This window comes from Quercus lobata, chromosome 4, assembly GCF_001633185.2.
Source record: "Quercus lobata isolate SW786 chromosome 4, ValleyOak3.0 Primary Assembly, whole genome shotgun sequence".
Taxonomy (NCBI): Eukaryota; Viridiplantae; Streptophyta; class Magnoliopsida; order Fagales; family Fagaceae; genus Quercus; species Quercus lobata.
Window position 1 is genome coordinate 60,048,729 of NC_044907.1, and position 27,125 is coordinate 60,075,853.

At 33.1% G+C, this 27,125-nt stretch overlaps 1 protein-coding gene across 1 annotated transcript; it reads left to right on the plus strand.

The window, feature by feature from the left end:
• The first annotated feature begins 15,742 nt into the window (after positions 1-15,742).
• Positions 15,743-18,815, plus strand: LOC115987596 (protein DETOXIFICATION 41-like). The gene is made up of 8 exons (XM_031111183.1): positions 15,743-16,128; positions 16,416-16,960; positions 17,136-17,222; positions 17,308-17,364; positions 17,508-17,746; positions 17,833-17,951; positions 18,167-18,253; positions 18,420-18,815. Exons 1-8 carry the CDS (start codon positions 15,817-15,819, stop codon positions 18,489-18,491), a joined length of 1,518 nt encoding a protein of 505 aa, XP_030967043.1. The 5' UTR covers positions 15,743-15,816; the 3' UTR covers positions 18,492-18,815.
• The last annotated feature ends 8,310 nt before the right edge of the window (positions 18,816-27,125 follow it).

Here is a 27,125-nt window from a genome sequence, read left to right on the forward strand (position 1 = left end):
TAAGTAAAATAAAATAAAATAGCAAGAACCCTAAATTTGCATTTCTGAGCACGAGTATGTGTGTGCATACATGAAGTATGTGTATGCATGCCTTGAGTATGTGTACGTATACATATAGCATGCATCAGGAAACACAGTTTTAAAGCAAGTAATAAACAACAATCAAACAAAACCTAGCATGCTTCTAATATTTTAAATCAACCCTTCATTTAAAACATGGTAAGAAAGAACAAAACAAAATAAAACAAAGCAAAACATATTTCTAAGCATGTATAACAAATAAATCAAATTAAGAACAACAAGAATGCAATTTATAAAAATCCAAATAAAGGAATAGCCATGAAGAGAGACTCTCCTTGCTTATGAAATACAACTTGGTTGATATTTAACTGGCCCCTCAGTGGCTACATAAGAAGATCGAATGATAATAAAGGGAATCAAAGTATTCAATAGTTCACAGGTAATCAAAACTTAAAATAAAAAGGATATTCTTGAAAAGATTGTTTGAAAAAGTTTTGAAAGAGTTTACAAAATAATTTTTGCCTTAAGACCACTAGAGAGAGGGTTTTGAAGAGCAAAAAAACGTGCTTAATGTTGTGAGTTCAGAGTTAGAAAAGAGTTTTGGAAGAGTTTAGGTGAAAAATCAACTCTCTCTAGCTAGGGTTTTCAGACTTATTTAGAGGGTTTTGGATGTTCCAAAGGGTCTAGGGGTCGAGGCCCAACAAAGAGGAAACCTTTGGGCCCTAATTTTTTTTTTTTTTTTTTTTTGAGGTTCTGGAATACAGTGTGCGTACGCACACTTGTTCATGCATACACATACACCCAAAAAAAACCCTAATTTTGACTACTAGGTTTGTCCAACTTCAAATAGTCATAACTTACTCAATATAAGTTCAATTTCGGCAAAAGTTGTGTTCATATTGAAGCCCAAGATGTCTACTTTCTAATGAAATAAATTTCACTCAAATATTCATTGTGGATCAAAAGTTAAGATCAAAATAGTAAGCAAATGTCATTTTTTAGCATCGTTTTCAGAGCAATTTGAGCACTTTTGAGTTGTGATTACTTCCAAACTATTAAAATAACTTTAATTACCTTTTGTAAACATGTCAAGCTCATCATTGGGACTGGGGATTAAAGTTTATTAACCGGGTATAAAATGAGGTGTCTACACCCTTTGAAGCACCAAGGGTGGATCTAGACTTCTTCTGCCATAAGCTTAATGTGGATTCAAAATGCACTTTAAAGAAGCTGAAGCCTAGAAGGTCCTCAGATATTCACTCTAACACTGTTAAGGAATAGGTAGACAAGTTGAAAGGGGTTGTGGCAATCAAGAAAGTGTTTTATCTGAAGTGGTTAGCTAATACAATGGTAGTGAAAAAGAAGAAAGGGAAGTAGAGGGTTTACGTAGACTTCACGGATTTGAACAAAACTTGCCCCAAAGACCCGTTCCCGATACCTAAGATTAATTAGCTTGTAGATGAAACCTTTAGCCACCTAAGGATGAGTTTCTTAGATGCTTTCCAAGGCTATCGTTAGATCGCATTGGCCCCCGAGGATCAGGAAAAGAATTCATTCATAACTTCCATGGGAAATTATCATTACAAAGTCATGCCATTTGGATTGAAAAGTGCTGGGTTTACCTATCAAATAATGGTCATGAAAATATTTGGGGCTCAGATAAGGAGATATGGAAGCCTATAGCGATGATATGGTGGTAAAGAGTAAGTTGACCGAAGACCATCGATTTGGTAGATTTGACTTAGAGTGCATGAGCGTGTCATGACTTTGGTGAGAGGGAATCAAGTCCGACTTTCCCTCTTTGTTGGATGGTTTGAGAAAGTTTCCATTTTGTCCCCTAGAGTAATAATGATTCGTATTAGTAAACGATAGTTATGGGCCCAAACGACTCATATAAAATATTTTGATTACAAGTCTAGAGTATTGAAATGGTTTAAACCATATATATATATATATATATATAATGAATTAGCAAAGCTTGAGAGTCTTAGCTTAAGTGTGCTTTTTGACAATTGTTAATCGCTCGTATGCCTTCAAGACTTAGTGTATGGAATGTTGTTACCTTATCGCTTGGTATATGAAATATCTAGCAACTTGCGGTGGGCCATTTAGCTATACCCTTTAGCTATTTGGTGAAGACTTAATTTAGTGGTGACGCCAAAAAACATTCAGCTACGAAGGGTTGCATGCAGCAACAATTATTGTAGTGCCAAAATGAGTTAATCACCTCCGGCAACTCCTATATGCTCGACACAGACTTAGCAACAATACAACTTGATATATGGTATGTCACTACCTTAAGGCTTGGTGTATGGAATATCTAGCGCCTTGTAGTGGGCTATTTAGTTATGGCCCTTAGCTATTTGGTGAAGACTTCATTTAGCAATGACACCAAAAATATTGAGCTGAGAAGGGTCGCACATAATAGTAATTATTGTTGTGCCAAAATGAGTTAATCACCCGCGGTAGCTCCCATATGCTTGGCGCTAACTCAGCAACAATACAACTCAACAATAAAGGACACAGGTGCTGAGAAGATGTTGAGGATGAGCTTTTAGCCGTTGTCGTTAGGGTTCTTGGTTTGAAATTGATGTTTAGAGCTATGCTTTGTTGATTATTGGTCAGAGTCGTCATTCCCTTCGTGGTTGGACTTGCGGCTCACTATTTTTGCATTTTCAAGCTACGACAAATTTTTTTCACAAATATCATGTAAAGCAAGAGATATAGGATGATTCATCCATAAGTATAATGGCTAAAAGAGTATATAAATGAGTAGAAGAAAATTTTTCCCTTGAATAAGAAAGTTGATTCTCCCTCCATCCTTCACTTCTTGGTTGTCTTTCGAAGGTTGGAGCGATTTCGTCACATGATTTGGAGCATCTACAGCAACTCAATGAGCTAATGATAGAACTTATTTCAGCTAAACTTCACCATGCTCTTCTTGTGCGGCAAAGTATCATACGGTTTCTCTTAGAACGACAAGTTGGTGGGAGAAACATCATCTTTTTGCTTGTATTGCATCTTCGGATACATGACTTCTCTTGCCCGGCAGAGTTGCCAAATGTAGGGGACGTTTTGCGACAAGGGTTGAAAATGTGAGAACGGCCCAAATCTCTCCTTGGGTTCTTTAGAGGTGTTTATTGTGGAGAATCAAGCCCAAAATTCCAAATGTATAATGAACAAAAGGCTAATGGTGCGTTGACAAGAGAGAATCAAAATGCTAATAACAAAAGTGCAGAAAAAGCATAAAAACATAACAAGTCTAAAATTTCGACCCACAGTCACCGAAAAGAGGAAATTGAGAGAGGTTGTGAGGAAGAGAGGGAAGGTTCCCTTGTACCCATATTTCCACCCCTAAGGTTCAGAATTGTGAGAATGTTTCTTGGTTCAATGGGTTTTTTGCTATGAAGTTTTAGCTCTATAGGGAAAATGTGGTTCACCAAGTTTGAAATTTCGACTCACAGTCAGCGAGAAGAGGAAATTGATAAAGGTTGTGAGGAAGAGAGGAAAGGTTCCCATGTACCCATATTTCCACCCCTAAACTTCGGAATTGTGAGATTGTTGACTAGCTAAATGGGCTTTTGCTCTGAAGTTTCATGAATGTGGTTAGAACGTGGTTGGTCCCTTTTGAATCTGATTGAGGCCTTTTGTATTGAACTTGGGGTGCTCTAAGTGACTGTTTTTGGTCAATAGAAGAGGCTTTGAACCCTAACGTATCAATCAAAGAAGCTATGATCAGATTTGATTTAATTGGGTAAGAGGGATGCCTTGCTTTTTGCATAATTTGGGAAATAAAGTAGCCTAAATTCATGGGCTAATGTTTCCTAGACATGGCAGGTCCTTGGAGATTGCATTTGGTTGTTGCGGTAGGCAAGGCCAGCCACTTAGGGCCAGCTTTGTGTTTTAGGCAAAAAAATGGTAGAGTAGAAAAGTTGGGCCATAATCACCTAGAGCATTTCAAGCTATTTTAGGGTGGAAATTTTGGATACAAGACCTCCTCCATGAGCCTGAGGTGCTATCGGTGTCCCTTGCCCACTTGGTAGCATGCAAGGGTTGGGCTTATGCAAAAGGTTTGAAAGGAACCGACGCATACCCTCCAAACCACACTTCCTCCATTTCCTCCAATAAGTCGCATGGGCTTGGGCCATGCTTAAAAGAATAAAATATAATGTAATACATGAATTGGGCCCACAAGGAAGTCGGGCTTGGTTGAATCGGGCTTGTAGAAAATGTGTCGTGAAAATGGGTATCAACAACTTCCATTATAGTTTAGGATTATTACATTTTCCAATCACAAAAATACCTAGGGATGTGATGAAAAAATTATTTCACCTACAAACGTATAATACTCATCACAAACCTAAGTTTTTTTGTGATAGGAAAATGTAGTATTGTCAAATTATAATGGAAGTAAATTATTAACTTTTATCGAAAAAAATAAAAGAGTCTCTGAGCACACGTGTGAGTGCGTGCTCAGAGGCTAGTAGTATATATAGATTTGTAAAAAAAAAAAAAAAAAAAAAAAATTGGGGTGTTGATTAGTTTTAGTGTAGAGAAATTGAATGAAATATATATTTTAAAGCTTATTACATATTAAAAAAAATTATTTTTTACACGTGGCAGGATCTTACAAAGAAATTGAAAGAGTGCTCAATCGTGTGCCCACAACTAATCAAAACATCCAAATACCTAAACGGCTAAACATTCTATTTAGTCTAAGCTAACTTGTACACTGATAAAAACAAAACAAAACAAAACAAAAAAGAAAAAGAAAAGTATAGGGATATAAACGAGCCAAGCCGAACTAAATATTAAAAAAGTTCAAATTATTTATTTAAATTTATTTTTAACACAATTTGAGTTCGGGTTCATTGTCAAAGTAGATTACATGTTCAAACTCAATTCATTTTCTTATTGAACAAGCTCGAATTTGTTTACAAGCTACTTAATTAACTTAATTTTTTCCCCTAACATATGAAACACTGCGGCTTTCTTTTTTTATTCATTCACAAATTTATGCTAATAAGTAATAGTAACTATATTATGATTAAAATTATATTATTTAAGTTAGTGAGATAGAGTGAATTGTTTGAATTAATGAGATAGTTTAAATCCTATATGTTTTCAGTGAAAATATCATAAAGTGTCAATTGAATTATAGGTAATGAGTGTAAATTTACAATGGTCATCCATAAGGCCACGGTCGTCCATAGCATTAAATGTTAGGTCATCCATAGCATGTTAATTCGTTCATAACATTTGATGAATGTGAATTTATTAGTATCGTCCATATTAATGGAAGATCAGAGCAATAAATGACATTTATGAGGATAATCAGCCATAGCGTAATGTACGGACCAACAGACAGAAGACCGTTGGAAAAATTTATCTCCCTCCATTCATAACAGATGTTTCATACAAAATAAATACAAATATTTATTATCAAGAATAAAAGAGGAAGCTATAAAACCCAAGAAAAACAAAGGTAAAGAGGTACGCAATCTGATCTTTACACACTAAACATATTATTCTCTCTGATTGATCCTATTAAGTGAATCTTCTCATATTTCAAACTTGATCAACGGAGAGCCTTTGGCTAACACCACACCGGTGTGCTCTCTCTTTGTCCATTCTCCAACTTTCTTTGTAGTTTGATTGTTGGAAGAAACCCTGTCATTGTCTTTCAGATAGAAGAGAGTACAACTGATAATTTTTTTGCATCATCAATAAGGTTGGTGATTGACTCTAAGGAGTGGTTAAAAAGTATTACTCATAACTCTTTAGGTTCAATTAGCGGGTGCAATTAGGGCATTTATTATTGGAGACCATTTTTAAAAAAGTTTTAATACCACTTTCGTGAGAAATAACTACTGCGCACCCTTGGCGTGATGGTCACTCCATAAGTATAATTGCTTATAAAGTGTGAGGGGTAAGAGTCGGAGTTTAAGTTTTCAAGAGAAAGCTATATACACATATATACTTAAATTATTTAAGAGTAGAATTTCTATCCTGTATAAAAATAAAAATTAAAAAACTTTTTTAAGAAATATAAAAAATAGCCAAAAAAAATTCAAGACATTCATTTCCTAAAAATATTTCCTAAAGCAATATACAAGACATTCATTTCTTCTCCCTAACTCAAAAGAGGCCGCCCCGTGAATTTTGTAGTCAGCAAAAAAAAAAAAAAAAAAAAGCGTGAATTTTGTGCGCACGTGGCTAAGCACCTACGCTTCTGTTCAGTTCTCCAAAAGTACCCAACTTTCCCGGTAGCACGAGTGTCTATCTAACAAGTTAGCACGGTAGTCGGTAGCACCAACTCTCTCACTAATATTCTATTGAATTCAACTACTCGGAGTCAGGTACTTGTCCAAATCCACCGCATTACAGTTCAGTTTTTTGGCCTTCAGCATTTATTTATTTGTTCGTACTATTTTAAAAACTCAATTTTTTAAGAAAAAAAAAAAAAAAAAAAAAAAAACCTAGAAAAGAGTAGGAGGGAGAAAGAATCATATGGTCATTTTCTTGTCCTTTTTTTAATTGTTGTTCCCCGGTACCTCGGAAAGGCAATTTGTATGCCATTGCTCTTCATATTTGTAATCCTATTCTTTTAACTAGTTGTTTGGGCTTCCCATTACGGAGTTTCCACCCTGTTTTTGTAATAAATAAATTGTGCCAGTCAGTAATTTTTTAAATATCCTTTTTAAATGGATTTTAGACCTCAAAGTAAAGCACATATGGATATATCTCATAAGAATGGTTGATGGCTTAGAATTTCCATTTCTTTATGATGAAGCACCCATAAGACTTGAAAGAGATTAGAATCTATTTAGGAGGGACTCTAAAAGACATTTTTTAATGAATCTTTGTAATATTTCAGCACCTTAAATATCAAGTTTTTTTAATTTAAAGTCATTTATTTTTTCAGCTCTTTACTTTTAATGTCATTTTAATTTCAACTCTCTACTTTTAATGTTATCTAAATTTCAGCACTTTATTTTCCTAGCTATTTATTTTTCAGCACTTTGTTATTGTTGTTCCTTTATTTTCTCTCAATAATAACATTGCTGTAAATTAAAGTTTCTTGGGAAGAACAGATTCTTTACATACTTTTCTAAGGAAATGCTTTTCAAAAAAAAAAAAAAAATCTTTTTCCTCCCTTTTTCAAAATATGTTCCTTTTAAAGTTAGTTCTTTATTAAAAAAAGTTTTCTTTAAAAAATTTGCTTTAAAAATGCTTTTCTCAAAAAGGTCTTTTTCTAAAAATGCTTTAAAAAAATATGTTCTCTCTTTTCTTAAAAAATCCGAAAAAATCAATTTCCTTTTAAAAAAAAATGTTTTCAAATAATTTTTCTTTTACCACGTTTAAACTTCTCTCAATAAAAGAAAATCTTTTGAACAAGCAAAATTTGTTCAAAAAAAATTTGTCCTTACATAAAATTCATGGGATTTTTCTTGGAACCCAAAATTTTTTGGATTTTTATTCAAATCTTTTCAAAAGAAAAACCCATGAAATTTTTAAAGAAATTTTCCAAAACCTTGTTTTTTTTTAAGCTATCTTTTACATAAATAAAAAGATTTTCAAAAAAATAATACTCTTTTCCTCAAACCATTTTCTCAAAAATCATAAGACTCTTTCAAAAGCTAAGAGTATATTTGGTAACTGTTTTTTTTTCCCTTATTTTCTGTTTCCAAAACCAATTTTTTATTTTTGAGACTAAAAAACTTGTTTGGCAACCCAAAATGGACAGAAAACAAAAACTGTTCTCAAAACTCAATTTTTAAAGGAAACTTAAAACATGCAAAAGACTGTTTTCAGTTTTTATTTTTCAAAAGTCAATGAAAACAGGCATTTAATTTAATGAATATCTCATTTAATGAGTTAGCATTAGAATTCAAATCCTAGTAGCAACATATTTTTGGTTATGTTTGGTAACAGTTTTTATTTTCTATTTTCAAAAACTTGTTTTTGGTAATATAAAGAAAAAAAATTTCTTGTATTTTTGAAATCAAAAACATGTTTGGTTAGTTGAAATTAAAAAGATAGATTTTGATAAAAAAAATAGAAAAATATATTGTTACTAGGATTTGAAAATATGTTTTTAGTCTCAAAAATAGAAAATTGTTTTTGGAAATAGAAAATAAGGGAAAAAAACAGTTACCAAACATATCCTTAGTATTTTCTATTTTTTTCTTCAAAAAATTATCTTCTGAATTTCAACTAACCAAACATGTTTTTTATTTCAAAAATACAAGAAATTGTTTTTCTTTATATTCCCAAAAACAAGTTTTTGAAAATAGATAACAAAAATTGTTACCAAACATAGCATAAATCTTCTTTTCTATAATAATAAAAAAAAAACCCATGAATCTTTGACTTTTTTAAAACTAATGTTTTAAAATGAATTTGAAAATTTTCAATTCCTCAAACCAATTTTCAGGTTCCCTTAAAAAATGGCACTTTTCAAAAATCCCTTTTTCTAGAAAAATAAAAACTTGTTTTCCTTATCAAATTTTGCTTGTTCAAAAGAATTTTTCTCCCTTTCAAAAAATGTGTTGAAGATGTTTTCTTAAAACTTCTCCAAAAAAAATAAAAATAAAAATAAAACCTTTCTTTTAAAAAGATGCACCTAGTAAATATTCTACGCACATTATTCTTGTATACCCCTTTACATGCTTCTAATGTATATACCTCACATGCTTTGTTTGTAAATATCCCTAGAAGTTAATATTCACATGGTATATTATAAGTAAATAATTACTCACATGTATATATATGTACATATTGTTTGCAAAACCTTTTAAAAAATCAAATTGCCAAGTATTCTATTTCTTCACTATAAAGATAACGTTTGAAATCAATTAAAATGAGGTGCTATCTTTGGATAGACGTTGTGGAATGCCTAACACCTTCCCCACACGTAATCAAACTTTCTGAATCCAAGATCTTTGGTTCGAGACTTTTTGGTTCGCCTTAATTAATAAACCCTTAAAATTTGGTTTAGATAATTAGGCAACTTAAAATGAATTAGATCCCTTTGTGACCAATCGCACCTAACACAAAACTAATGGCTGGTGATGACTCCTAAAATAAAAATAAGAAAAAGGGACTCACATACACATGCCCTACCCTAGTGACATAAGCACATACGAGTCACGTTGTCAAGGACCCAATGTGTGACAAACCTAAAAGGAATCGACAAATGAACCCGCCCCCCCCAAAAAAAACCTAATGGGGGAATTTTTAGGTGTCCACACAAGGTTACTTATATTCTATTCATTTGCATTCTTTTCCATTCCTTTATTTTAAAACATTCAAATAAGGTTACTTAATTTCATTCCATTCATTTCCCTTGCTTAAATACATTTCATTCCATTTTTTTATGAACTCCCAAACGAAGCCTTAGTCAAGTGAGTTACTGGATTCAAAATCTGAAGAGATTATCCATAAGTTTGATCCAAAATTTATAGAAACCTCCCAATTCGCTCTCATACCCATTGATCTCTAAAGGGATTTTTTTATACCATCCCCATGCTTATCTACAAAAGTTGTCCATCTTCCCATCACACAAACATCTAATATTTCTGCCTCTCTTACCTCTTTCAAGTGCCAAAGTTCTCTAAAATACTAAATTTCTACTCCATAACACGTTACTATTGCTAATAGAATAAGAAATAGTTCCCAAAAGCCCAAAACACGACTTAAATCTTTTTACAAAAAAAAAAAAAAAAATACATAGACTAAACTACTTCAATTCAACACACTTCATTTTTTTTCTTTAAAAAAAAAAATAATATTAATAACATTTAACAAATCTCGTGCATTGCACAGGTTACATGCTAGTTGTTATAAAGTTACCCCTCCTTTTCTAGTTGTTGTATAATCAATTTAAATATGTAATTGATTATCATATATACTATATTAAAGTTGAAACAGAGTGAAAATATAATTAAAATCCAAATTAGATTTCAATTGAAGTCTAATTTTATACCATATATCCCAAATTTTTATCATATATTATTTAAACTAGCTTGTAACCCCATGCATATACATGGATATACTTAAAAATATATAAAAAGATGGATAGTATAATTCCTATATATATGATTTAAATACTATTGATAGTCATTCTTATATTTTATTAACTCTTTAAAAAGTCTTGTAAGAATCTTATATTTTGTTAACTCTTTAAAAGTCTTGTAAGAATATTATAAGGTATAAAATTTAAATTGTCCATGTTTATTTATTTATTTATTACTTCTTAATTTTGTTATTGTGGAGCACTTTTTTCTTTTACGATTCATTTATTCTAGACTCTTTGGTTTTTGTATTCAATAACTCACTTAGATGAATATTTATGATATGGTCCTACATTTGATTCTAAAATTAGGAAATAAAACTCTCTCTAAAAATAAATAATTTAAGACACATGGTGCAAAATTGGACTTTCTCTAAGCTTTACCTATATATACATACATACATATATATATATATATATATATATATATAGACTACGGCAAAGAGAGAATTCAATTAAAATTAAATTAGAGTCTAATTTTATGCAATGTGTCCCAAGTGTTTCCTTTTCTCAATTTTGGTGCCAAAGATGAGAACCACGATAATAACACTCAACTACATAGATAAGAGAAAAACTATGAGGAGTTTCTACAATGAGTTTCTTTGTCTTTAAGAAAGTTGGTTCTCCCTCCTCTCTTAGGTAGTAGAAGTTTGTTTGTCCCTTCTTGAGAAGGAGAGTTTTGTTCTCTTGAGACAACAGGTTTGTCTCTCGAGCTTGTGGTTTTGTTTTTTTCTGGGTTACGGGGAAACATTTTTCTTGTTTGGTTTGCTTTAGTCTTCAATTATCTGTCTGGATTATGGTGGACCTTACGAGAATATGGGGGAATTTGAACCTATCCGAAATGGAAGATACTGGTTTTGTTCTTCAGAGTGATCAGCGATCTAGAGAGATTATACTAGCGGCAACGTTTCTCTCTTCACGATTTTTGAGCATGGAAGCAATGGCTAGAACTTTCAAGCAGATACGACGTCCCACAAATGGCTTTCAGATACGCAACCTAGGTGATCATTTCGTCCTCCTTGAGTCTCAGCAGTTTGGACAGAGTCTTAGGGCACCTCCCTACTATTCTGCTGGTAAGGATGTGTTCTTTGTTCCAGGTTTTTTTGAAAAACACTCATCTGAGCCACCGTGGAGAGCCAAGGTGTTGGCTGGGATGGAGAGCAATGGTACACTGTCAACAGAGCAACAGCAGTTCGGTCCATATTTGCGAGTTCCTCCATTCAAAACTGCCGGTAAAAATGTTATTTATGTTCCTGGTTTTTTTGAGAAAGCGAGTCGGAAATCTCAGTGGAGAAAGCAAGGGGAGGAGGATGCCTAGATCACGATGGGAGAAAATTCAGCCACGGTGCCTCCAGTGGTGGTATCCGTTACGGTTGGGGAAGTGCTAGAGACAAGTTTGAATAAGGAGACCGTTACACACTTTAATGTTCAGTGAAGAATAGGGAAGGAAAGCGTTACTCTAGAGAGTCAGATTAGCACTCAATCCACCTCGAAAAATAAGGAAGTAATTATGCCAAATTCAGGGAGCAATGATTCGGAATTACACGTAGCAGCTGGCGTGATTAATCACACAATTGATGATGCCAGCCTAACTCTTGAAGGATCAGATATGGTAACGAATAAAGTGCCTAACTCTGGCGTTTTGAATACAAATCCTATAATGAATGCATATCCCGTGGAAACAATAGTAATGGAGAGAAAATCAATTACTTTGGAGACAACCCTTGCCGCCTCAACACATGAGCACCACGTGACAATTAATTTGGAGAAAAAACAATTAAGTCCATCAACGGTGGAGAGTGGGGAACAGCCAAAAAACATTAGGTCATGGAAGCGTATCATGCGTCAACCTTGTTGGTGGACCAGGCAAGTTTCCTTGGAGGATGTCTCTCAATCACAAATATTGGCGGAGGCTGTACCAGAGCCCCGCCAGATGAAATGATTCTCTTAGTAATGATCTGCCATGGGCTTGGGAACCCATGGATAGAGAGAGAGCCTAGTGAAATATCACGGGCAAAAGATCCCTCTGCCATGTTCATAACCGAAACATGGGTAGACGAAGCAAGGCTAGAGCACATCCTCAGTAGACTAAGTCTTTGATTAACAGCGATTCTATTATGGAAGTAGCTTTCATGGATTTCAAAGAGTTGCTGTCATGGATGATCAGATCGAAACAAAATAAAAAGTTGTTCTCGGTCATGTTTTGGATATTAGGGACACATCCATGGCCGATCCTAAAGGTGAAATCTGATGATGCGATTTTCCGGGAACAAAATTCTGTGGATGTTGTTTTGGATATGGGAGGTGGATTAGTGTTGTTTTGGAGATCGACTATTGATGTAATTGTGGAGGGTTCGGGCATAAATTATATCGATACAATGTTTCAAGAAGATGATAGGGCAAGAATTGAAGTGATCATTTGAGAATGCCAAGGAAAAGGCTTGGCACATATGGTCGGAATCATTTCTCTCCCCCTAACTATCATAGAGCTTGAAACTTTGGCTATATCGAAGGCTTTACAGTTTGATGCTGATCTGAGTTTGGAAGATGTCACCCCAGAGGGAGTTTCAGTGATTGCAATGAACGCTTTGAATGCAGATTCGCAGTCTTTGGAATCCTTTGGTTTACTTAGTCGTGATGTTAAATATTTTGCAAGTTTATTTCATTGTATTAGGTTTTCATATGTTTGTAGAGAAGGATTGTTGTATTCTCACATTAAGAGAACTGACAATGTGGTTGCTCATAGTCTGGCTAAAAATGCATTATGCATACAAGATTTTCAAGTATGGATGGAAGATGTCCCATCTCATATTGGTTCGATTTTACAATTGGATGTAGTTGAATTTTATTAATAAAATCCATTAGTTTCTTTCTCAAAAAAAAAAAAAAAAAAACATAGATAAGATCACCTCATTATCAATTTATCAATCTCAACAAAATATTTATTATTCTAACTTTTTTTTTTTAATTGAAAGGTTGTCAATATATAAACTCTTAACTCAATTTTCTTTAATATGTTAGAATATAATATAGAGAGAAATCCCATAAGTATTGATGTAGGAAAAAATCTTCAAATGAATTTATGTATTTTGTTATTTTGGTATTTTTATGTAATTTTCATTACTTTAGGTTTATGGCATTTATTTCCTTGTTTTTAGGTGTTTTTAATACTTTTTAGGTCAAATTTGGTCCCTCTTATGGTTAGGTATTAATTAAGAGTTATTTTAGAATTTATTTTCTTATAGGTCAAGTTTTACAGAGCCTTTAAATAGGCCTTCAAGTCTATAAACGTTTTTAGTGTTATTGAGATTACTAAAAATTTAGACTTTTGTCTATTGTTTTTTCTAGTGGATTCCAGACTAGCTATCACCTTGAGAATTCAAGGAACTCCTCATGGATTCGAAATTTACTACTAGAAATTAACAGTTTAATTTCTGTTCCATCAAAAAGCGTATCATGTTTGCTTTCTTCAATTTCAACAAAATATTTATTATTCTAATTTTTTTTAATTGAAAGGTTGTAAATATATATGTTCTTAACTCAATTTTCTTTAATGAGTTAGAATATAATATAGAGAGAAATCCCATATATGAATTTATCATGTTTACAAAAGTAAAAACATATATCAATGTCTCATAAGAATCCCATCATGAGCTAAACAAATATATATAACTTTTGATTTAACTATCTGCATTGCACGAGTTGCATTTGTTAGCAACTTTTATATATATATATATATATATATATATGAAATTAAGAATAATTTGACATATTTTTCGAGGTTTATTTCTTGTACTGTGCCTTGACTACCACAAAAATGCATATGTACAATGATATAATTGAAGAAAACCCCTACTAAAAGGGAACATGTATATTTAAGACTTAGAGAAGTACCTGGATAGAAAATCATGATTGATATAGGGTAAAGATTTCTATCTTAACTACTTGACATTACATTATCCTGATATGCTTTAAGCACAAATTTACTGAATGGTTGTAAGGTTTGTGTGAGCGGTTCATCTCATATATTTCCTAAATGATTTCAGGATATACAGTTTCTTTACTAGCATTGCTTTTGGTTGGATTATCACAAATTGTGCTAGCCTTGCCTCCCTAATTGATACCATCTGAAGAAGAATGATGACGATATTTAGTGAAGTTGTCATATATAAGAGCCTCGTTGATGTATTCTCTCAAATCCTTAAGAATGAGTGTTCCAAATCTCTCTTCAAGGGAGCTAGCTAGTAAATATCCTCCATATATGGAACCATTCTTTACCTACTTTTTTTATTATTTATTATTATTTTTTTTTCTGAAAATTCTTTACCTACTTGAATAACTTAGAATACTTACACTCCTAAAAAATTGTTGCCTTCTTGAAATTGGTTTCCTATAGTTTGATTGTGTTATTTAACAATTGAAACAAATCTCTAACTTACGACAGCATCTCAAACTACAACGAAATTAAAAAAGACATATTCAAGAGAAGAAGAAAAAAAACACCAAGATATTATTAAATCTAATTTTCAATAGCTTTGTCATGCATTACATGAGTTTAATTGATCATACATAATATGATTATGATATATAGATAAAAAGCTAAAATTTGGCTACAAACATATTTCAAGCTATCATTTTTTAAAATCTTTATGTGACAATTTATAAAACTATTAATATAAATTATTTTAACAAGTCCCATGACTCATTGAAAAAAGTCATATAACTAAAATAATACATGGATGGTCTCTTTAATTGCCACATAATAGGTAATAAGTTAGAGGAAGATAGCTCTAAACATGTTAGAAGCCAAACTTTTTCCTCATCAAAATTTACTAATTGGTTGTTAGCATGAGTAATAGAATTTTGATAGATGAGTTTGAAGTTTTTTTTTTTTTTTGGTGTGCATGTGAAATGCATAGTTTTTGCATATTTCTTGAGTACTTTGATGATTTTTTTCCCCTTTATTATCTGATGCTTTGTTGATTTTCAGAACAAGATAAAAAAGCTTTTTGTCCTATGGGATGTTGATCGAGTGTGAGTTTGGGAAGTGTGTTTTGTGCGGGTGTGTTTTTTTAGTGAGTCCTGTGCATTGTTTATAGGACTTACAAGTACTTTTTTAGCAAAAACAACTTTAAAACTAGGTCTCACGATACTATTCACATATTTAAAAATTATTTTATTACAGTGTTTTCAGTTTTCAATAATAGAGAGATGCTACGTTCATAATATTTTTACAACATTTTCACAACAAATCACAGGTGGTTAGTTGTTATTAGTTCAAATTTGAACTTAATACTAAGATTACTTTTTTGTCTCAAAAATAATTACCAGTAACAATCTGCCACTTATAATTTATTGTAAAAATATTGTGGACGTATCATTTCTCTTAAAAAAAAATAGTATCTAAACAGAGCCTGATTCGAAAATGACATAAATTCAAATAAATTATTATATAAGGTATGCTGCTGCTAAAGAGAATTCTCTGGTAGGTGCCGATAAAGGTAAAAAAACAAAGTCTTGTGTTAGTTTTATCTACTAGTACTAGCACGTGGGTTGGATTGGTTGTTGAGGAGTAGAATTGGAAACTGAATAAATCATTAATCACTTCATTTATAAATTATTATTATATAAACCCCTGTAGCGCTTTTATCATTAATCACTTCCGAGTTTATGTTTCAAAGTACGAAGTGGTGGGGACTGTGCAGTAGGACTTCCAAACTATGGCTCACCCGGAAGATCAGCAGCCGCTGCTAAATGGGCTTCACTCAAATACTTCAATTTCAGACTTGAAATCAGATGCAATTGAAGAGTTTTTAGAACACAAGCCAGTATCAGTCCGATGGTGGATTCGTTTAGTGGGGTGGGAGTCAAGGCTCCTCTGGATTCTATCAGGGGCTTCTATTATTGTTTCTGTATTCAATTACATGCTTACTTTTGCCACTCTCTCCTTTACTGGGCATTTGGGTTCATTAGAGCTTGCTGGGGCATCCGTTGCTAGTGTGGGAATTCAAGGTCTTGCTTATGGGATTATGGTACGACTCCTCTTTTTTTGCTAGAGAATTTATATGTTGCTTGTTTTTCAAGGGAGCAGAGTTGTAGGAAAATTGTTTTTCACATTTACCCATTTCAAGACTGTCGTGCACACCACACAAATATTGTGGATAATGAATGTCTGCAATGTTTGTGTAGTGTGAAACGGAGAGTGTGAGACAATTACAATCCAAAATTCTAGTTACACGTTATATGTATATATATTGTCTTTCATTATATGTTTCATGTATGTAATTTTTTCTTTATGATTCAAAAAAAAAAACAACAGTTGGGCATGGCCAGTGCTGTGCAAACCGTGTGTGGACAGGCATATGGGGCCAAAAAATATGGGGCATTAGGCATCATATGCCAGAGAGCAATAGTTTTGCATCTGGGAGCAGCAGTACTCCTTACCTTCCTCTATTGGTTCTCGGGCCCAATCCTCATAGCAATTGGCCAATCTGAGAGCATAGCTGAGCAAGGCCAAGTTTTTGCACATGGTTTGATACTCCAACTCTATGCATTTGCAATAAGCTGCCCCATGCAGAGGTTCCTCCAAGCACAGAACATTGTAAATCCTCTGGCTTACATGGCTGTTGGGGTATTCCTCTTGCACATCTTACTCTCATGGTTAGTGGTTTATGTTTTGGATTATGGCCTTTTGGGTGCTGCTCTTACGCTGAGCCTGTCTTGGTGGATCCTCGTCATTTTAAATGCACTTTACATTCTTCTAAGCCCCTCTTGCAAAGATACTTGGACTGGCTTCTCTATGAAAGCCTTCACAGGAATTTGGCCTTATTTCAAGTTAACTATTGCTTCTGCTGTCATGTTGTGGTATGTGACTGCTCTCTCTTGTTTAGCTGTAAATGTTTTTGTCCATGTTTTTATACAAGATCTAAAAGAGTATGAACATGATGCGAAATAATGTGGATATTACTGAATGTGACAGTTAAAGCCCTTTTGTTCTTACACAACTTATTAAGTGGGCTTTTGTCATATGTTAATGTAGTTTGGAGATATGGTACAGCCAAGGACTAGTATTGATATCTGGGCTCCTTTCCAACCCAACAATCTCACTAGACTCCATTTCAATTTGGTAGGACCACACTATTATTCTTTCTTTTATTTTCTTTTTTTTTTCACTAGCATTGTTATCTAACTCGTCAATTTCTGTGGCGCAGCATGAATTATCTGAATTGGGACATTAATTTCATGTTAGGCCTATCAGCAGCAGCCAGGTTTGTGACAAATTTGGTGGATCAAATAAAATTAGAACTTTCGCTAATTAGTTTGCACCCTGGTTTAGTTTTCTGGGCAAGAAAAACACATAAGTAGTAATAGTCAAAGAAACAAAATTGACGAGTTTTAAGGGTGATTGCAGTGTTCGAGTGAGTAATGAGCTTGGGGCAGGGCATCCAAAGGTGGCAAAATTTTCAGTATGGGTGGTGAATGGCACCAGCCTTCTTATTAGTATAATTTTCAGTGCATTGGTTCTAATTCTTCGGGTTGAATTAAGCGAACTCTTCACAAGTGACACTGAGGTTATTGAGGCAGTGTCAAAATTGACTCCATTGCTTGCCATTTCTGTTCTGTTAAATGGAATTCAGCCTATACTCTCTGGTTAGTAGATGAATGAAATTCACTTATTTTAATTTAATAATAACTATTATTGATATATCATCTTCATTTTTTTCTTAACTTTTCAGGTGTGGCTATTGGAAGTGGTTGGCAAGCTATAGTGGCTTATGTTAACCTGGCCACTTATTATGTAATTGGTCTCCCCATTGGATGTGTTCTTGGCTTCAAAACTAGTTTAGGGGTAGATGTAAGTTCAATTTCTCTCTCTCTCTCTCTTTCTCTCTCTCTTTTAACAATGTAGCCAAGAACTTCCTAGTTGGAGGTAAGCCATTAGGCCTGTTATATATATTAGCATAAACATGACCGAACCACGTAATCCTAGTATACTGTCTCTCTTTGCTTCCGCATCTTCTACAATTTTCTAGTGCTCTCTTAATTTGAACGGATTGAATGCATTTTCAGGGGATTTGGTGGGGAATGATTATTGGAGTTCTTCTACAAACAGTGACTCTTATTATTCTTACGGCCAGAACCAATTGGGACACCGAGGTAAATTAATTACTTTTTTTTACTAAAATATCATTTTATGTTAAACTATCACATGAATTTCATTAAAAAAAAAAAGAAAAAAGAAAAAGATATCATATGATTTGCATTAGCGCAATGTTTTGTCAATGATCATTTTCTTTATTCTTATTTTCTTTTGGGTGTGTAGGTTCAGAAGGCCATTGACCGCTTGAAGAAATCCGCAAATGAAGAGACCTTAGAATTGCTGACCAGCATTTAGTAACTTAAACCTCTTGAAGGACACAATATTAAGCTTTCTTTGTTCTTATCTTGTTTTTGTTTTTTGTTTTTTTTCAAATTGGTCTGGACCTTTTATGTTGTTCAGCCCTAGCGTTAGTTACACAAATCTTAGACACAAGTGACATTTCTTGTGTCAAGAATCTTGCAATTCAATGGCATTAGCTATTCTACCTTGGGAGAAAATTTTAGATTTCAATTCTTCTCCCCCACTTGAGGTAAAAGTTACAAAAAAATAAAAATAGACAATGTAACTCAATAGTATTACTAAGTTTTTAGTTATGAAAAAAAGAAGTTAGAAGTCTCATTTTCGTCATTATCAATTGATGAATCAATAAGCTTCTATTTAAAATCAGTGGGAGTGATGGAAAGTGTGTACAAGAGACGTGCTTGAGAGAAACAAAGGTTAAGAAGTCCAATCACCCGAGCAAAGTTGGGAAACAAATAGTGTGCAACTATTATTTTTCTTTTTAACATTCTTCCCCCACTTCCTTTTTGTTATCACCGCTTTTTTCATCCTTTACTACAAGATGGGACATTCAGACTGAGGTTGTCAATTTCATTTTGTTTCGATCGATCACTAAATTTGTCTTTTAACGCTTCAACAGTTTTCACTTCATCTTCCATAACACCTATGATTCTGTCTCCACTATTTTCAACTTCCCATGTATGCTCTTTAATGCTATAGACTCTCACTCTCCTCACTACTTGCCTCTTCCTTCGCTTTGCACCCAATTAGTTATATATGTTTAGTTGCCACCATCCCTATAAAATCAAAGAGACGATACATAAATTATTAGACGTCTTCTATCTCTCTTAACCGGAAGGAGAATGATTTTGGCCTTAACTCCTGCCAGGAAAAAGCTCATTTCAGAGCAGCAAACCTTTTTTCTTAAATGGAGATATCGTCTATTCTTTAAAACCATATGGTCTGTCAAGTGTGATTTATATATTGAAGTATTATTATTATTATTATTATTTAAATCTCTTTTACAATGAATTGCTACCAATATTTGCTCTCTCTTTCGATGCTAAAGATAATTTCAACATTTGCACTTCTATGTTTCCACAAGTTTGATAAAATGACTAAGAATGATTTAAAAAAAAAGAAAAAGGAAAAAAAAAAAAAACAAACAAACAAACAAAGATGGTCGAAGAAGAGATAGGAAGAACGAATATTGGAAAATACTATCTATAATATATTATAAAAGTTGGATCCTATAACTAATAACTGTTAGATGTACACAATTATGACAAGTGATGCAATATTCTATCTATTTAGAGTGATAATGACAAATAGTGCCACATAGTAAATGGCAATTTGCTCATAACACATTTGACATTTGTCAATACATATGGCAATGACATGGCTAAATAAATTAAAACATAAAGAAATAAATGCATTGATTTAAATTATTATTTGTGAGCATTAATGCATTACTTATATGGTACAAAATTTAATGGCATATGAAATTCCCTAATTTTTAACTTTTGAACTTCTGCACCACGTGGCTTTCCATCTTGAAAGAGGATTACAATGTTTTTTTTTTTCCGTCTTTCTTGGGAAAAATGGTGATCATCCCACGTTTTTTTTCTTAATATAAAAAATAATTAAAATAATAATAAGCTTAGCATTTGATAATAACATTAGCAGATTCTAAAATAAATAAATAAATAAATAACCTTAGCAGTGAGCATAATTAATGAAGCTTTTATGATATATATTGGGAAAATTATTAGATACTCTCAGAGTACCATAAATGCGTAATCTCTCCTTTCACATGAATGGTGAGTCCCACCATAAATTTAATTAGTAGCACTCATCATTCATGTGAGAGGAGATAATACGTATTTATAGTACTCCAGGAGTATACAATAATTTTCTTATATATTGAAGGTCATTGAAATGGGAAGGAAACTTTTCAGCTTTCTACATATAAATTAAAGGAAAATTAGTGGCATTATAATACATTAGCATTAATTTCCTATAATAATACCCTTTTGTAATTAACATTAAATGCATAATAACCAAGAATTACAAAAAAAAAAAAAAAAATACTAAAAATGTTCCTTTGACAATGGCCTACGAGTAATGCTACAGCCACAGAATATTTTACAAAATTTTTACAAACTATTTATGTGGCGAATTCTTACTAGTTCTAATCTAGGCCAACCACTAATATTATATTTTTATTTACCGATAATTATTTAGAAAATGCTAAAGTCACATAGCAGTTTGTAAAATTTTTGTATCTATAGCATTACTCATGGCCTATCCAATAATTACCACAAAAAAAACAAAACAAAACAAAAACAAAAACTTCTGAAAGAAGAGATGGCTAATTAAACCAATAATTAAAAAAAAAACTACAAAAAAAATTTAGTGGCATCACAGCGCTTTTGCATTAATTTCTTTTAATAATCCAACACTATAATTATTATCAAATTCAAAATGGCTAATCTCTATAAATAAATAAAAAATCAAAATTATTATTTTAGCTGTGTGCAATACAATATATTAAAAAAAAAAAAAAAGTCTTACAAAAGGATATTATTACTACTACGTATTATTTGATTAAATCTTCCAAATTCTTTTTTTTAAAAGATTAACATTGCAAATGACGTAAAAAACAATTAGCAAGGTTACCATGAAATCTCATTAGGGAAGATCTAGGGTTGCATAACAGTCTTTGGTTTGGTTCCACTTTGATTTAACCTTTTGTCTTCTTTAACATATTCATTTAGTAAGCACTATATACTTGAATGTCAATCTCTTAATTGGGTATTATCAATTTTTTCTTCACTTGCCCAATCCAAAAGGTACATGCTCTTTTCTTCATTAGTTGTTTTGATGCATTATTTATTGTTGGGTTTGATTTATGGATTATGTTTTGTTCATTTTGAATTATTTTTTTGTTTATAAAGTTTCACCCACCAGTTGTTTGATGTTTTATGTTTACTGTTTCTTTCTTTTAATTTCAAATGTTTGGTTACTGATGAACCATAGAAAAATAATTAAAAAAATCTACATTTGTCTTTGATTTTGTTGATGTTAATTTTTTTATTAATATAGATATCTCTTTTACTTTGAATTTTTGCAAAGTAAAGGAGCTTTTCTTGGTTTCTATTTCTTGATTTCTCTCTATTTAATTGTTTAATAAATTGTAAGAAAATATTCTTAATTTTCCTTGTGTTTGCTAACATATCTATTTGTAAAAAATAATATCACAATGAAAGGTTCTCTAAGTTTGTGCATATAGATCAATGAAGAGAGTTTGAAACTTCCAATGGTTGCTTGAAGGAATCTTCCTTCTTTATCATTTACCGGAAGATACCTATTGTAGACAACCCAGTTTGTATTTTTATATAAGTAATAGTTATATTAAAAAAATAAAAAATAAAAAATAAAAAACTCATGTAAGAAACAATAGATAATGTGGGGCTCAAAAATACAAAAATAAGAGAGCTATTTGGATGTACTTGATCTACACAACTAATTTGTGGAAGAGGGTGAAATCCACAATGGGAGAACTAAACAACTAATCAAAGATAAAAATGATTGAATCACTACTTTATATATATGGAAAAGGTTTTCTCGAGGGGGGTACAAGTAGGGATGGCCATACCCATTGGGTAATGGATATCCAACCCTACCCAATCTAAATGTTTCGGGTAATACCCGGTTCTTCATGGGTAGAGCTTAACCGGGTAGGGTATAGATATTATCCGAATTGTTCGGGTAGGGTATGGATATTATCCAAACCTGACCCATATTAAAAAAAAAAAAAAAAAAAAAACCCTAAACCTCTCACCGTCACTCACACTCTCTTTGCCTCTCCTCAGTCCTCACCGTCACTCTCTCTCCTTACCGCTTCTGCTCTATTGGTTTTGTGTTGTGGGTTTCTAGGTTTGACGTTTTGGAAAGGTTGTGTTTCTCACATATACACACATTTATTGGTTTTGGCATCGATTTTTTGCTTGATTCTCGTTCCTCATTCTCTGCAAATCAACTAGGTCTTCCTACCACTCTCTTTCCTCAGGTAAATGACTCATTCTTTTGCCCTTTTTTTGCTAGTTTGGTTTCAAAAGAAAATTCTTTTCTGTGGGTATCTGGGTTTGACGTTTTGGGAGGATTCTGTTGATAATTAGCTTTTGTATCCTTTTCTAGACTGAATTTGTCAACTGGTGAGTTTTTTGTTCTTTGTATGTTATTTACTTGTGTTGTCTTGTTGAATTTATCGCCTAGGTGTGTGTTAGATTTTGATTTTAGAGTTTGAATTCAACTGGGTATGTGTCAAATTTGGTTTTTGATTGAATTTTATCAATTGGGTATGTGTTAGATTTGGTTTTTTATTGCATTAAGGTGTTTGATTCTATATGGGGATATGTCTATTTATAGAGAGGAGTGAATATGTCTAAGTTTTTTCACAAATGGAGCATGTAAGACTTGGTAATTCTTCAAGTGTTTTCAATTTCTTGTTTAATGGCTGAACCTTTCATTAAACACTAATAGTCTGTACTTTGTACACATTTGAAAAGAAATCAAATTGGACCACTTTAATGCTATTGTGAAGTTTTTGTGTTGCTTTTGATAAACCACAAATTAACCTCACGTTCATGGTATATTTAACAATCAAATGATTGAAGGACCCATGTATATATCTTGACTCTGTCCTTATTATGGAATGTTTAATAGTCAATGGTGTGACCCATATAATTAAGTATGCTAGGGTTGAACTAATCTTTCTCTCTCTCTTTGCAGTTGCCTACATGTCTATCACATCCTCTACCTCAACCCCAGCCCCAAGGCCCCTAACTAGCACGACATCAAAATCACAATAGTTGTTTGAAGAGGAAGTTAAGTCCATTCCGGTTGAGAATCCACAACAACAAGACACTAAAAGAAGAACAACTTCAGACGTATGGAATCATTTTAAGAAGAAGAATATTGATGGGAAAGTTAAGGCCTAGTGCAACTACTGTGGAAGACTTATGGCTGGAGCAAGTACATTAGGGACGACTCATTTAAAACTGCACATAGCAAAAAGTTGTCCAAGTGCTTCGAAGGAAGCAAGTCCTTCGAGGAAAGGAACAGATATTAGGAAGCAAGTTCTTGTCAAACAACACAATAGGGCAAGAAGTAAAGGGATCTCAAGCCCTAGTGTTTTTAATGAAAAGGATCAGAAGGCTTCAAGGAGGGACTTTGCCCGAATGGTCATTTTGCATGAGTACCCTCTTGCAATTGTTGATCATGTTGGGTTTCAGGATTTTGTTGGTGGTCTTCGGCTAAATTTTAAGATAGTAGGAAGAAACACATTGAAGCGAGATATCAAAAAAATTTATAATGAAAAGAAGCAGAAGACTATGGTAGAAATTGACAAGAATGCAAGTAAAGTTGCAATCACAACGGACTTGTGGATTGCAAACAACAGTAAGAGGTCATTCATGGTAATCACAGCACATTACATAAGTGACTCTTGGACTTTGGAAAGCTGAGTTATAAGGTATTTTTTTTCTTTGAGTCATTTTGTTGTACTAGTTTTTAGATTCTTAGGCAAGCTTATTAACTTTCTACTTTCTTTAGTTAATCATATTTATGTTTAATTTTTTTAGGTTTATTCGTATGCCATCTCCACATGATAAGTATTCTCTTTCTAAAATGCTTTTGGAATGTCTTTTTGATTGGAACATTGATTTGAAGTCATCTACCATAACTGTAGATAATGCTAGCAACAATGATGGCATGATGAAACTTGTTTCAGATAAGCTTCAAGCTAGTTCACTTATTTTAGGTGGTAAATTGTTACATGTGCGTTGTGCAACACATATTCTGAATTTGGTTGTTCAAGAGGATTTGAATGTAATTGGTGATGGTATTGAGAAGGTTCGAAGTAGTGTATATTTTTGGACACAATCACTAAAAAGAATAGAAATTTTTGAAAAAATATCTCACCAATCACATATTGCAAGTACTAAGGAATTGGTACTTGATTGTAGGACTCGTTGGAACTTTACATATTTGATGCTTTCAACTGCCTTGATTTATAAAGATGTATTTCCTAGTTTACTGTGTTGTGAGCCTTAGTATTAGTCTGCTCCAACTAATAGGGATTTGGAGGTAGCACAAATTGTTTTTGAGAAGTTGGGTTACTTTCATAAAGTTACTGAGTTGCTTTCTGGTACTGCCCACCCTACGGCTAATCATTATTTTCCTTCGGTCTTTTGGTTGAAGTTGGAATTAAATTAGTGGCTTTCAAGTGAAGATGAGTTGGTTAAGAAAATGGCAGCAAAGATTTTAGCTAAGTTTGATAAATATTGGAGTGACGTTCATGATATCATGAGTTTGGCTATTGTTTTAGATCCAATATATAAATTAATGTTATTGACATTTTATTTTAATAAAATGTATGGTAGTAAGGCTAACGAAGAAATTGACAAGGTTAAGAACCTTCTTTTTGAGTTGTTTGCGGAGTTTGACATAGAAAACATTGATAGAGGAATCATTTATTCTCAAGCTTCATCTTCTACATCTACATCAAGTGCTGCACATGAACATGATGATACAATGAAGGACTATGATTTGTTTGTTAGTAATGCGACTACTAACATAGGCCAAAGGAGTAGGGATATTATATCGGAGTTTGAACTTTATACTAGTGAGAAAGTGGCACCTAGAATTGAACAATTTGATGTTTTGGGTTGGTGGAAGCGTAATGCTAGTAAGTATCCTACCTTGCAACGCATTGCAAGGGATATTTTGGCTATTCCTATGACAACAGTTGCCTCAATGTCGACTTTTAGCACTAGCGGGAGATTGTTAAGTCCACACCGTAGCCGTCTTCATCATAATACCTTAGAAGCATTGATGTGTGGGTAGAATTGGTTATGGAGCGAACTTAAAGGTGTACCTAAAGATGCTACCATTCAAAACGTTCTTGATGATTATGAAGAAGATGAACTGGAGGAAAGTCATGCCATGGAGCTTTCAGTCTAATGGATAGGTATTATTATCCTTGACCTTCATGTTAAGGGATTTTGTAAAATTTATTTTAGGAGTTGGCATTTGTTTGACAAACAACTGAAGAGGCAGAGGAAAATGTTGCTTCTTTATTTTATTTTATTTTATTTTTTATCTAATTCTTGATGAGGCTCACGAAAGAACATTGGCAACTAATGTTCTGTTTGGACTTCTGAAGCAAGTGTTGATAAATAGACCTGATCTGAAGCTAGTTGTAATGAGTGCTACTCTTGAGGCTGAAAACTTTCAGAGTTATTTTGATGAACCACTTATGAAAGTTTCAGGGAGGCTTCATCCAGTGGAAATATTTTACATTGAAAAGCCTGAAAGTGACTTTTATTACTATGACATTGACCTTCATGTTAAGGGATTTTGTAAAATTTATTTTAGAAGTTGGCATTTCCTTGACAAACAACTGAAGAGGCTGAGGAAAATGTTGTTTCTTTATTTAATTTTATTTTTTTAAATTTTTTTATCTAATAAAATTTCCATCTCTATCTCAAAAACAAAAAAAAAAAAAAAAAAAAAAAAGAAGCAGATACAAACTAATCAATAATTTTTTTTTAAAATTTTTTATTGATTAGTTTTTTCTTTTTTAAGATTGGTTAGTTTTTACATTAAAATGTTTTGGATTAAAAAAAAATTAAATGGGTTTCGGGTAGGGTACGGATATCCATGAATAATATATTTAGGTAAGATTCGGGTATGGATACTAATGGATATTGATAATTGGGTATCCATGGGCAAACTTTTCGGGTAGGGTATGGGTATACCCGATCCATACCCTACCCATGGCCATCCCCAAGTACAAGGATTCAGAGGGATGAACACTTGTGGAAACTCTTCTCACTCTTTCTCTCTTATTCTTTTCTCAATTTTTTTGAACCCCCTACCCTGTTGCTCTTCTCCTCCTTTTATATCCCACCTCCTCCTCCAGTTGCCCTGCCCTTTAGCTTGATTTTGGGGAGATACTTGTCCCATTAGCACCCTTCTTGCCATTTTTGATAATGAGACAGATTTTGGGGGTGCCTTCCCTGTTCAGGCCAGTTAATCAACATTTAATACAGTCAACATTAGGTTAGAGAAGTTTTAAATGCAAAGGTGACTATCGCATTGGGTTTTGCATTTTTCTCGACATGTTCTCGTGGTGGTTAGATGGAGAGAGGCCTCTTCAGCAACACGGATGGGAATTCCTCAGTTGGATTGCACTTTCTCGGGAATACAGGCTTTGCGAATCTCCTTGGCATTGTCGTCTGTGACTCTGTGAGAGACTACGCACCCAGCCTGTTTTGAAATTGATTGGTTTGGGCCAAACCCACATGAATGGGTGGAGTCGTGTTATTGCCTCTCAAAATGGAGGTTCAACTAATTATATTTTTCCCTTTGATTAAGAGTTTTACAATGGAGTTGCAACTTATTTAATTATCAGAATAATAAGAAAACTGCAATTAAAAAATTCATAGGAAATTACACGGCTTTGGTCCTAAATACAATCTGAAACAAAACCAATCTAGAGATTGAAAATTACATAGATAAGTACTTGACCTACTAACCCTTAATCTAAGCTCAGAGGCTATATTATAAGATGGGAAGATATTA

What these genes read in the sequence shown, in the direction of transcription:
- LOC115987596 (XM_031111183.1), top strand. Translation starts at nt 15,817, where the DNA reads ATGGCTCACCCGGAAGATCAGCAGCCGCTGCTAAATGGGCTTCACTCA. An exon ending in GCTTCTGCTGTCATGTTGTG is followed by an intron (nt 16,961 to 17,135) that starts GTATGTGACTGC and finishes ATGTTAATGTAG; the next exon opens with TTTGGAGATATGGTACAGCC. An exon ending in GGCCTATCAGCAGCAGCCAG is followed by an intron (nt 17,365 to 17,507) that starts GTTTGTGACAAA and finishes GGGTGATTGCAG; the next exon opens with TGTTCGAGTGAGTAATGAGC.